This window comes from Rhinolophus sinicus, chromosome 5 (assembly GCF_057876585.1).
Source record: "Rhinolophus sinicus isolate RSI-liver-muscle chromosome 5, RSI-T2T, whole genome shotgun sequence".
NCBI classification, from domain to species: Eukaryota; Metazoa; Chordata; class Mammalia; order Chiroptera; family Rhinolophidae; genus Rhinolophus; species Rhinolophus sinicus.
In genome coordinates, this window is record NC_142505.1 from 67596868 (window position 1) to 67609629 (window position 12762).

General features: G+C 37.2%; 1 protein-coding gene across 1 annotated transcript; it reads right to left on the reverse strand.

The window, feature by feature from the left end:
• Positions 1-9274: 9274 nt before the first annotated feature.
• Positions 9275-10216, reverse strand: LOC109439006 (olfactory receptor 14K1). The gene has a single exon (XM_019719197.3). It carries the CDS (start codon positions 10214-10216, stop codon positions 9275-9277), a length of 942 nt encoding a protein of 313 aa, XP_019574756.2.
• Positions 10217-12762: the final 2546 nt, after the last annotated feature.

The following is a 12762-nucleotide window of genomic DNA, read 5'->3' on the forward strand; positions in this document are numbered from 1 at the left end:
GGTGGCTGAGTGCAGTGGACAAGAAAGCAAGACCCTTGTATGTGCTGTATACAAGAGACTCACCTCCAATCAAAAGACAAACACAGGCTGAAAGTGAAAGGTTGGAGTAAGATATTTTATGCAAATGGAAATGAATAAAAAGCTGGAGTTGCAATACTTATATCTGACAAAATAGACTTTACAATGAAGAATATATTAAAAGACAAAGATGGGCACTATATAATGATAAAGGGATCGATCCGACAAGAGGACATAACCCTAGTAAACATCTATACACCCAACATAGGAGCACCTGAATATATAAAACAGATATTGACTGACATAAAGACAGAGTTCAACAGTAACACTGTTATAGTAGGGGACTTCAACACACCTCTGACAACAAGGGACAGGTCTTCCAGACAGAAAATCAATATGGAAACAACAGCCTTAAATGATGCATTGGACCACTTGGATTTAATCGATATTTTCAGAGCATTTCACCCCAATGCTGCAGAATACACGTTCTTCTCAAGCACACATGGAACATATTCCAAGATAGACAATATGGTAGGCCACAAAAGTAGTCTTGATAAATTTCAGAAAATTGAAATCATATCAAATGTCTTCTCTGACCACAGTGCTATGAAATTAGAAATCACCTACAAGAAAAAAAAACTGGAAGACACACCAATTCATTGAGGCTGAATAACATGTTACTAAATAATGAATGGGTCAAGCAGGAGATCAAGGAAGAAATGAAAAGATATCTCGAGACAAATGAAAATGAAAACACGATGACCCAAAATCTATGGGATGCCATGAAAGCAGTCCTAAGAGGGAAATTCATAGCATTGCAGGCCTACCTAAAGAAACAAGAAACATCACTAATCAACAGTTTATCCTCACACTTAAGGGATCTGGAAAAAGAACAACAAAATAAGTCCAAAGGGAGTACAAGGAAGGAGATTATAAAGATCAGAGCGGAAATAAATGAAATAGAAACCAGAAAAACAATACAAAAGATCAATGAATCCAAGAGTTGGTTCTTAGAGAAGATAAACAAAATTGACAAACCATTAGCCAGACTCATTAAAAAAAAAAGAGAGAGGAACCAAATTAATAAAATCAGAAATGAGAAAAGAGAAGTGACAACAGACACTGCAGAAATACAAAAAATTTTAAGAAATTACTATGAGCAACTATATACCAACAAATTAGACAATCTAGAAGAAATGGACAATTTTCTAGAGGCGTACAACCTTCCAAGGCTAACTCAAGAAGAAACAGAAAACCTGAATAGACTAATTACCACCAGGGAAATTGAATCAGTAATCAACAAGCTCCCAACAAACAAAAGCCCTGGACTAGATGGCTTTACAGGTGAATTTTACAAACCGTTCAAAAAAGAATTATCACCTATTCTCCTCAAGCTCTTCCAAAAAATCCAGAAGGAGGGAAGGCTCCCAAACAATTTTTACGAAGCCACTATCACCCTGATCCCAAAAACAGACAAAGACACCACACAAAAAAGAAAACTATAGGCCGATATTGCTAATGAACATAGATGCAAAAATCCTCAACAAAATATTAGCGAACAGAATTCAGCAATACATTAAAAAGATCATACACCATGATCAAGTGGGATTCATCCCTGGTATGTAAGGGTGGTTCAACATCCTCAAATCAATTTATGTGATACATCACATTAATAAAATGAAAAATAAAAATCACATGATCATATCAATAGACACAGAAAAAGGATTTGATAAAATCCAGCAGCTATTTATGATAAAAAACCCTTAAGAAAGTGGGAATAGAGGGATCATATCTCAACATAATGAAGGCCATATATGATAAACCCACAGCTAACATCATGCTCAATGGGGAAAAGCTAAAACCATTCCCCTTAAGATCAGGAACAAGGCAAGGTTGCCCACTTTCTCCACTTCTATTCAACATAGTGCTGGAAGTTCTAGCCACAGCAATCAGACAAGAAAAAGAAATGAAAGGTATCCAAATTGGTAAGGAGGAAGTAAAATTGTGATTATATGCAGATGATATGATACTATATAGAGAGAACCCTAAAGACTCCACTAAGAAACTATTAGAGCTGATAGATAAATTTAGTAAAGTAGCAGGATACAAAATTAATATTCAGAAATCAGTTGCATTTGTATATACCAATAATAAAACATCAGAAGGAGAAATCAAAAAAGCAATCCCATTTATAATTGCTCCAAAGACTATAAATACCTGGGAATAAATTTAACCAAAGAAGTAAAAGATCTGTACTCAGAAAATTATAAGACACTGAAGAAAGAAATGAAAGAAGATACAAATAGATGGAAACACATACCATGTTCATGGATAGGAAGAATTAATATCGTTAAACTATCCATACTGCCTAAGGCAATATACATATTCAACGCAATTCCTATCAAACTACCAACGACGTTTTTCACAGAAATAGAACATATAATCCTAAAGTTTATATGGGACCATAAAAGATCCCGGATAGCCTCAGCAATCTTGAGAAATAAGAACAAAGTGGAAGGTATAACAATACCTGACATCAAATTATACTACAAGGCTACAGTAATCAAAACAGCATGGTACTGGCATCAAAACAGACACATAGATAAATGGAACAGAATAGAGTCCTGAAATAAATCCATGCCTATATGGCCATTTAATCTATGACAATAGAAGCAAGAATGTACGGTGGGGTAAAGACAGTCTATTCAATAAATGGTGCTGGGAAACCTGGACAGACATACGCAAAAAAAAAAAAAAAAAAAAAAAAAAAAAAAAAAAATGAAGCTGGACCACCTCCTTACACCATATACAAAAATAAATTCAAAATGGCTTAAAGACTTAAATGAAAGATCTGAAGCCATAAAATTCCTAGAAGAAAATATAGGAAGAAACTTCACAGACCTTACCCGGAGTACGATTTTTACTGATATATACCCTCACGCAAGGGAAGTAAGAGAAAAAATAAACATGGTGGATTACATCAAACTAAAAAGTTTTTTTCACAGCAAAGGAAACCATCAATGAAACAAAAGGGATCCTACTGAATGGGAAAAGATATTTGCCAATGATATATCTGATAAGGGGTTAATATCACAAATTTATTAAAAAATTCACTCAACTCAACTCCTAAAAAACAAACAACCCAATTAAAAAATGGGCAGAGGTGGGCTGGCCCAGTGGCTCAGGCGATTAGAGCTCCATGCTCCTAACTCTGAAGGCTGCCGGTTCGATTCCCACATGGGCTAGTGGGCTCTCAACCACAAGGTTGCCAGTTCAATCCCTCCAGTCCTGCAAGGGATGGTGGGCTCCGCCCCCTGCAACTAAGATTGAACACGGCACCTTGAGCTGAGCTGCTGCTGAGCTCCCGGATGGCTCAGTTGGTTGGAGCGCATCCTCTCAACCTCAAGGTTGCCAGTTCGATTCCTCGACTCCAACGAGGGATGGTGGGCTGTGCCCCCTGCAACTAGAAAACAGCAACTGGACCTGGAGCTGAGCTGCGCCCTCCACATAAGACTGAAAGGACAACAACTTGACTTGGAAAAAAAAGCCCTGAAAGTACAAAAAAAAAAAAAAATGGGCAGAGGCCCTGAAGAGACATTTTTCTGAAAAGGACATACAGATGGCAAACAGACATATAAAAAAATGCTCAACCTCACTAACCATCAGAGAAATGCAAATAAAAACCACAATGAGATACCACCTCACCCCAGTCAAAACTGCTACCATCAACAAATCAACAAACAACAAGTGCTGGCGCGGATGTGGAGAAAAGGGAACGCTTATGCACTGTTGGTGGGAATAGATTGGTTCAGCCACTATGGAAAACAGTATGGAGGTATCTCAAAATTCTGAAAATTGAACTACCTGATGATCCAGCAATTCCTCTCCTAGGTATCTATCTGGAGAAATCCAAAACTCTAATTCAAAAATCTTTATGCACTCCTGTTTATTGCAGCACTATACACTAAGACCAAGATATGGAAAGAACCGAGATGCCCATTGGTAGATGACTGGATTAAGAAACAGTGGTACATTTATCCAATGGAGTATTACGCAGCCATAAAGAAGAAAGAAATCTTACCATTTGCAACAACATGGATGGACCTAGAGAACATTATGTTAAGTGAAATAAGTCAGACAGGGAAAGACAAATACCATATGATCTCACTTATATGCGGAATCTAAAGAAAAGAATAAGTGAATGAACTAATCAGAAACAGTTTTGGAGACATAGAGGAAAAACTGAGGGTTGCTAGATGGGCGGGGGGTGGGGATAAGGGGGAAGGTGAGGGGATTAGAAAACAGTCGGTAACCACAAGATGGCCACGGGGTTTTGAAAGTTAATTTGGGAAACGTAATCAATAATGTTGTAAAGATTTTGTAGGGTATCCAATGGACACGTGTCCCATTTGGGAGACCACCTCAGGGATGATGTAGATGACTGATCACTGCACTGTACACCTGAAGCTGAACAATAATGAATGCCAACTATCATTTTATATATCTAGATAGATAGATAGATAGATAGATAGATAGATAGATAGATAGATAGATAGATAGATAGATAGATAGATGATAGATAGATATAATGTATATGCTTACAAGAAGCGGAGTACAGCATTAGGAATAGAGACAGTGGAAATGTAATGGCTCTGTGCGATGTCAGAGGGATAGTGGATGGAGGGAGGGGGGTTCACACAGTGTGAGGGATATAAATGATAAACGTCTAAGTATTACTTTGTCTTGTGCACCTGAAACTAATAAAAAAAAATGTTTTAAAAAATGTAGGCCATTCTCTATTCACTTCCATAGTCCTAAAGTAGTAGGACATGTACAATTGTTAAAAACAAATAATCAAACAAATAAATATTTGAATATTAAAAGTAGGCTCCCCATCTCCCACCTTTTTCCCATTCTGGTATTAAGTGGCCAAAACACTTTGAAACACCCTTTGATACAACAGATTTTGCACATTGTTAAGAAAGCAACTTACAAATTGGAAGTTACTGTGTAGGACCTGATTAACAACTACTGCTGTAGGTTACCAATTTCCTTCTGTGAAATATTAGTAATATTAGTAATGACTACAAGTCAACATAGTTTCGAAATCTTTGGAGTTCTTGTCTAAGGTGTATATTAAATTGCCACAATATCATAGAGGCTCATCTTGGATCTAGAAGTAGAATGTCTGTTAGGAACACTGGGCTTCTCCATGGAATAGAACGATCATTTTGCATTAAGCTCACCTGGGAGCTCGGTTTTCCATTAGTTGTTACTGCAATGAGAAAAAAGTCAGGCAGCTTGTGTGACACCCATAGCAACAGCACCATGAAAACACTTTGTTCTTTTTTTTAAATTTTATTTTGTTAAATTTATTGGGGTGACAATTGTTAGTAAAATTACATAGATTTCAGGTGTACAATTCTGTATTACATCATCTATAAATCCCATTGTGTGTTCATCACCCAGAGTCAGTTCTCCTTCCATCACCATATATTCGATCCCCCTTACCCTCATCTCCCACCCCCCATCCCCCGCCCCCCTTACCATCTGGCAACCACTAAACTATTGTCTGTTTCTATGAGTTTCTGTTTCTCATTTGTTTGTCCTGTTCTTTTGTTGTTTTTGGTTTATATACCACATATCAGTGAAATCACATGGTTCTCTGCTTTTTCTGTCTGACTTGTTTCGCTCAGCATTACTCTCTCAAGATCCATCCATGTTGTCACAAATGTTCCTATATCATCTTTTCTTACTGCCGAATAGTATTCCATTGTGTATATATACCACAACTTCTTTATCCATTCATTTATCGAAGGACATTTTGGTTGTTGAAAACACTTTGTTCTTAGAGCACATTTATGGGGAAGGGAAGAATGTGGACTGCCTTGGCTAATACAGAATTTTCACAACTCACAACTGTGAGGTTCACCTATGACAGGCATGCTGAGCGGCTGGAGAAACGAGTAAAGTGAGCCAAACACTGATATCTGTCAGGTGACAGATATCTTTAAGAAGTTTGTCAATAACTAAGTGTAAAGCATATTCACACCTTACCAGTACATTGGGAGAGATCTCTGTGTTCTCAAATCCCTAGTGCACCCTTCAAGGATGAGCCAGTCTTCCTTCCCCCATTCCTGTGCCAAAAGCAAAGGGCCAGCAAGTGTGAAGGGAAGTGTGTTTGTACTTGCAACTGCTTTAAGAAAGTCCTAGGCAGTAACTTTTTTGTTCAATATATTTTCCGCTAAAACTTTCATTTAGATTAACCTTTTAGTTCACATTATCTCACTGTTCATTAGGAAGTTCCACTGAAGGAATTTCATTCCTCCAGAACCAAGACAGATGCACCATTGCCATTTAGTCACTTCCAGTGGTACTTCCACAAATGCCCCAACACACATTTTTTTTTAATTAAATTTATTGGGGTGACAATGATTAGTAAAATTACATAGGTTTCCAGTGTACAATTCTGTAATACATCATCTATATTTCACATTGTGTGTTCACCACCCAGAGTCAGTTCTCCTTCCATCACCATATATTTGACCCTGTTTACTCTCATCTACCACCCCTGTCACCCCTACTCTCTGGTGACCACTAAACTATTGTCTGTGTCTATGAGGTTTTGTTTCTTTATTTGTCTGTCTTGTTCCTTTGTTGTTTTCAGTTTTATAGCCCACATATCAGTGAAATCATATGGTTCTCGACTTTTTCTGTCTGACTTATTTCACTGAGTATAACAACATCAAGACTCATCCATGTTGTCACAAATTGTACTATTTCATTGTGTATGTATATATACCACATCTTCTTTATCCATTCATCTATCCAAGGACAATTTGGTTGTTTACATGTCTTGGCCACCATAAATAAAGCTGCAATGAACATCGGAGCACATACATCTTTACAGATAAATATTTTCAGACTTTTTGGGTAGATACCAGGAGAGGGATTGCTGGGTCATATGGCAATTCTATTCTTAATTTTTTGAGGCACCTCCACACTGCCTTCCATAGCAGCTGCACCAATCTGCATTCCCATCAACAGTGTATGAGGGTTCCTTTTTCTCCACAGCCTCTCCAACACTTGTTACTATTTGTCTTGTTGATGATGGTCATTCTAACAGGGGTGAGATGATATCTCATTGTGGTTTTTATTTGCATTTCTCTGATGATTAGTGATGTTAATCATCTTCTCATATGTCTATTGGCCATCTGTACGCCCTCTTTGAAGAAAAGTCTATTCAGGTCCTCTGCCCACTTTTTAAATTAGATTGTTTGTTTTTTTGTTGTTGAGTTGTATGAGTTCCTTATATGTTTTGGATATTAGCCCCTTATCAGAAGCATTGTTTCCAAAAATCTTCTCCCATTCAGTTGGTTGCCTCTTCATTTTGTCAATGGTTTCTTTTGCTGTGCAGAAGCTTTTAAGTTTCATATAGTCCCATTCGTTTATTTTAGCTTTTACTTCCCTTGCCTTTGGAGTCAAATTCATAAAATGCTCTTTGAACCCAAGGTCCACAAGTTTAGTACCTATGTTTTCTTCTATGCAGTTTATTGTTTCGGGTCTTATGTTTAGGGTTTTGATCCATTTTGAGTTAATTTTGGTACATGGTAACAGACAGCAGTCTAATTTCATTCTTTTGCATGTGGCTTTCCAATTCTCCCAGCACCATTTATTGAAGAGGCTGTCTTTTCTCCACTGTATGTTTTTGGCTCCTTTGTTGTAAATTATCTGTCTATATTCATGTGGGTTTATTTCTGGGTTTTTAATTCTATTCCACTGGTCTGTGTGTCTGTTTTTCTGCCAATATCATGCTGTTTTGATTATTTTTGCTCTGTGGTACAAGCTGAAGTCAGGGAGTGCGATACCTCCAGCATCGTTCTTTTTTCTTAGTATTGCTTTGGCTATTCAGGGTCTTTTTTGGTTCCATACAAATCTGATGGTATTTTGTTCTATTTCTTTAAAAAATTCCAGAAATGTTATATGCTAATGAAGTCTGAAAACAGTAGGATGTGGGATTTATCACAATGTGGAAAGCAGTATCAGACACTACTTTCATAAAATCAAATAAATTGTAAAAACGATTATCCCAATGTCCAAATCAACACATTAGATGAAAGAAAATTTAAGAAAGGGTAAAATATGAGTCCCAAATAATATGATTTACATCAAAAGAAACAAAGATATGAGAGAAACATTTTCTTAAATATGTGAGTAATCATAAAAAAAATCATCATCAAATATATATTGGTCAAATAAATCAAATGTGACAAAATTGAGTACTAGTATAAATTTTTTTAAACTTCAAAGTTAAAGTCATTTTTTAAATTTAAATTCATAACTTTCACCAAATAGTGAAAAGCAAAGGCTATAAGTTAAATAAATAAAATATATATGAGAAATTTAGGATATTAAGACACTTGCTGGGCCGGCCTGATGGCTCAGGCGGTTAGAGCTCCATGCTCCTAACTCCGAAGGCTGCTGGTTCAATTCCCACATGGGCCAGTGGACTCTCAACCACAAGGTTGCCAGTTCAATTCCTTGAGTTCCGCAAGGGATGGTGGGCAGCACCCCCAGCAACTAAGATTGAACACGGCACCTTGAGCTGAGCTGCGTCCCGGATGGCTCAGTTGGTTGGAGCGCATCCTCTCAACCACAAGGTTACCAGTTTGATTCCTCGACTCCCGCAAGGGATGGTGGGCTGTGCCCCCTGCAACTAGTAACGGCAACTGGACCTGGAGCTGAGCTGCGCCCTCCACAACTAAGACTGAAAGGACAACAACTTGAAGCTGAATGGCACCCTCTACAACTAAGATTGAAAGGACAATAACTTGACTTGGAAAAAAGCCCTGGAAGTACACACTGTTCCCCAATAAAGTCCTGTTCCCCTTCCCCAATAAAATCTTAAAAAAAAAAAAAAAAGACACTTGCTAAATAAATATAAAATGCCGGGGAAGATGGTAGTTTTGGAGGAATCAGAACCTCATACAAATCTCATATATATGGAGTTCAGACAAGAGTCAAAAATTGTCAAAGTCATAAGAGAAAATCTTTATAATTTCTATACCCTTAAGAGATAAAGGGAAGGAGTATAAGGGAAGGCTGAATTCCTATTTAAACTGACAACTTGAGGTTATCACCAATAAGACAGCATAATGTATTTACAATTTATATTTATCTCTAATACAAATAATGTCAAAAAGTTATTTAATGGGGGAACAAAAAAGAAAATCCTACTGCGTGACTTCAGTTTTACTCATCTTTCTATTACTGGACTGCTTTTAACATTCCATAGGACTTTTCCTAGAACTGATTTAATGTCCTTGTTCCTCAGACAGTAGATAACAGGGTTCAAGGTTGGGGGTACCATGGAATAGAATATAGACACCAGCAAGTCTAGAAGAGAATGCTCATCAGAGGCTGGTCTTAAATAAGCAACAGCGCCTGTTAGAAGGAATGCACTCACAACAATGAGGTGGGGCAGGCAAGTGGAAAAAGCTTTGGAGTGGTTCTCTGTGCTTGGAATCTTTAACACAGTAGAGAAAATATACCCATAGGAGATCACAATGCAAGCTAAACATGAAAATGCATAACAGACACCAATGGCCACACTGGCATCAATAGTTGCATGTTTTTCAGAACAAGTGAGCTTTAGTAGGGCAGGAACATCACAGAAGAACTGATGTATTTTATTGGATCCACAAAAATTCAGAGAGAATGTCCCAGCTGAATACAAGATTCCCAAGGCCCCTCCATTGAGCCAGGACACAGCCATCAACTGGACACAGGCCCCTTTACTCATGACAGCTTCGTAATGCAGAGGGCGGCAGATGGCAACATAGCGGTCATAGGACATCGCTGTGAGGATGCCAATCTCTGACCCAGCCATTAGCACCACCAGGAAGAGCTGTAACACACACCCCAGGAAAGAGATGGAGTTAGTGAAGGTGATGGAGTTGAGAATAGACTTGGGTACTGTAGCAGAAATGAGACACAGATCTAAGAAGGACAAATACCTAAGGAAAAAATACATTGGGGTGTGGAGGTGTTGGTCAAGAATTGTGAGGAAAATGATGATGAAATTCTCCAGCATGGCCACTAGGTAGATCAGTGAGAAGAGCACAGCATGAAGTCTCAACAGCATCTGATTGTCAGTAAATCTCACAAGCAAGAATTCCATCATCCTTGTTTGATTCATGATGTTTTAAAATTGTAAGCCACCTATTGAGTAAAGAAAAATAGTTATATTAACATACCATTTACTTCTGTATTTTTGAAACATGTATACTTTACTTTAGGTAGAAAGTTTTAAAATATCAAGATATTATAGTTGACTCAAATATAAAAACAACTGTGGATATAACAGTTCAATATAACAAGTTAAATCTATTGAGGAAGAAGAAAAGAACTCTACTTATCTCCCTAATTACTTTAAGTGATCTTTGAATAAGTTTATTTCCAATGGAAATTGCAGGATTGACTATGTAACTATAATTGTAACAGGGTGCACAGTTTTGTGCATAAATTTTAACCTAATTGTAATTTTTGGTGTGGATTAGACATTACGGATCAATTTTTTGCTTGCTGTGTATTGCAATCTGTTTAAATAATCATTATGAAATGATGCTCTAATTTGTCATCCACATTGAGGTCATGCCCCATCTTTCCACAGAAAAATAAATTCTTTGTTGAAAATATCATTAGAGTGTTGTTGTTTCATTAATGCAGATATTTAGTACAGCATACAAGAATAGAAAACTACTCTAATGATTTTAATTAATTGGTTTACGAATGTTTAGTGACATTTTTTATGAAAAGAGCAGAACTTAAGACTATAAGCCAGATAATTGGCATGTAACACTAAGAAAAAGTTAATTAATACGAAGAACCAACCAACATTAGCTACGTGGACTACATCTTACGAGAGGCACGGTGTCCTCCTGTCTTGAAGAAACACAGGGCTTATCATCCAGCATCGCTCACACACCCCAGCCTATGGGGAGGCCTGTGGTTGCATTTTCCTCCCTCAGATCATCCAGGTCTTTAGAGCCTCTGCAATTTTACTTTAGCATCACTTAATGACAATTTCTTTACTTTCCATGCAGCCTCTTTTCTTCCCCAATATTTGTGGCTTTTACAGTAAACATTCTAATTTAAGAAAAACTAATCTTCTTTAACCTCAATTCACAAGGCTGTGATCTGGCACTAACTGCTGAGAGGACTCCCCCACTGGAATCTTTCTGCTTAGCCTTTCCCGTCCCGTTCAGACTTCTGGGTGTCCTGGCCTGAGCCCACCTCTGCCATCCTGCTGCGTGTCTCACCAGCAGTCCTGTTTATGCGCCGTGCTGCCACGCCAGTTTCTCTTAGAAGGTGAATGGAGGCGGAATTCATAATCATTATCCTTCTTAGACTGTTCTACCTGTGAGAAGTCTCTACTTCAGTTTAATTTCAATGCCTCATCCTCTGAGAGTCCCCAGGGCCCACACGGCGTTTGTGCAACTGAACAGAGCTGAAATTATTCAGTGTCCTGTGGATGTGAGCCAGATTTGAAAGTCCCTCGCCCTTATGTTGATGTTCCTCTCCTCCTGGAAAATTAGGCCAGGAGGAGGAGATTCTTCATGTGGTTTCTGTACTCTTCAATGTAACACTCTCTCAGCTTTCAGTTCCGTTTTGTTGATCTTTTATTAATCTGTAATTCCAAGAACTGCAAATTAAAACATATACATGTGGTTTGACCAGGGCAGCTTCCCTCTTACAATATGGACTTATTTTTCTTTAATAAAATCAATATTTATTGTAACATGTGAAAGCTAAATTTCCTGGTTTTACAATCAGACACAATTATTAATATTTTTCATAATCAAACACAATTATTAACATTTTAGTATGGAATTTTTCCATAGCTTAATATTACGATTCCTTTGTCAAAAATTATCTGTCCATATTTATGTGGGTTTATTTCTGGGTTTTCAATTCTATTCCATTTGTCTGTGTGTCTGTTTTTCTGCCAATACCATGCTGTTTTGATTATTGTTGCTCTGTAGCACAAGGTAAAGTCAGGGAGTGTGATACTCCAGCATCGTTCTTTTTTCTTAGGATTGCTTTGGCTAAACTCATAGACATAGACAATAGTTTAGTGGTTATTAGAGGGTAAAAGGGATCAAATATATGGTGACAGAAGGAGAACTGATCCTGAGTGGTGAACACACAATGTGATATATAGATAATGTAATACAGAATTGTACACCTGAAACCTATGTAACTTTACTAACAATTGTCACCCAAAAAAACTTTAATTTAAAAATATGTATATATTGTGATTCTATCTAGAGCAAGTTAAAAGTGACAAAACAAAAAAAGTTAATATTTTCTATTCTTATATTATAGAAAAAAAATGGTTTGAAGACACCTAACACTAAGTAGTGTACTAATGAGAAATAGTCTATGGAAAACACCTTTTCCAAGGTAATAAATTCGTAACAGACATTGAATAAGTGTCAGGAAGAAAAGAGCATCTCATAGAAAAAATAGGCATTACATTTATTTTTTAAATTAAAAGTAGAAGAAAGCAACATAATAAAGAAAATGAACTAAAAATATATTTGGTTTTAGAACGTTAAAGAATAATTAGAAACTAATGATGAGGAACCACATAGAACATCTAAGGCAGCTGTCATACTTACACACACATGCACACACACTTCCTACCACACATATAGCACCACACCATACACTGACCACACA

Excerpts from the sequence above, each read along its gene's own strand:
- LOC109439006 (XM_019719197.3), bottom strand. The coding sequence starts at position 10,216 with ATGAATCAAACAAGGATGATGGAATTCTTGCTTGTGAGATTTACTGAC.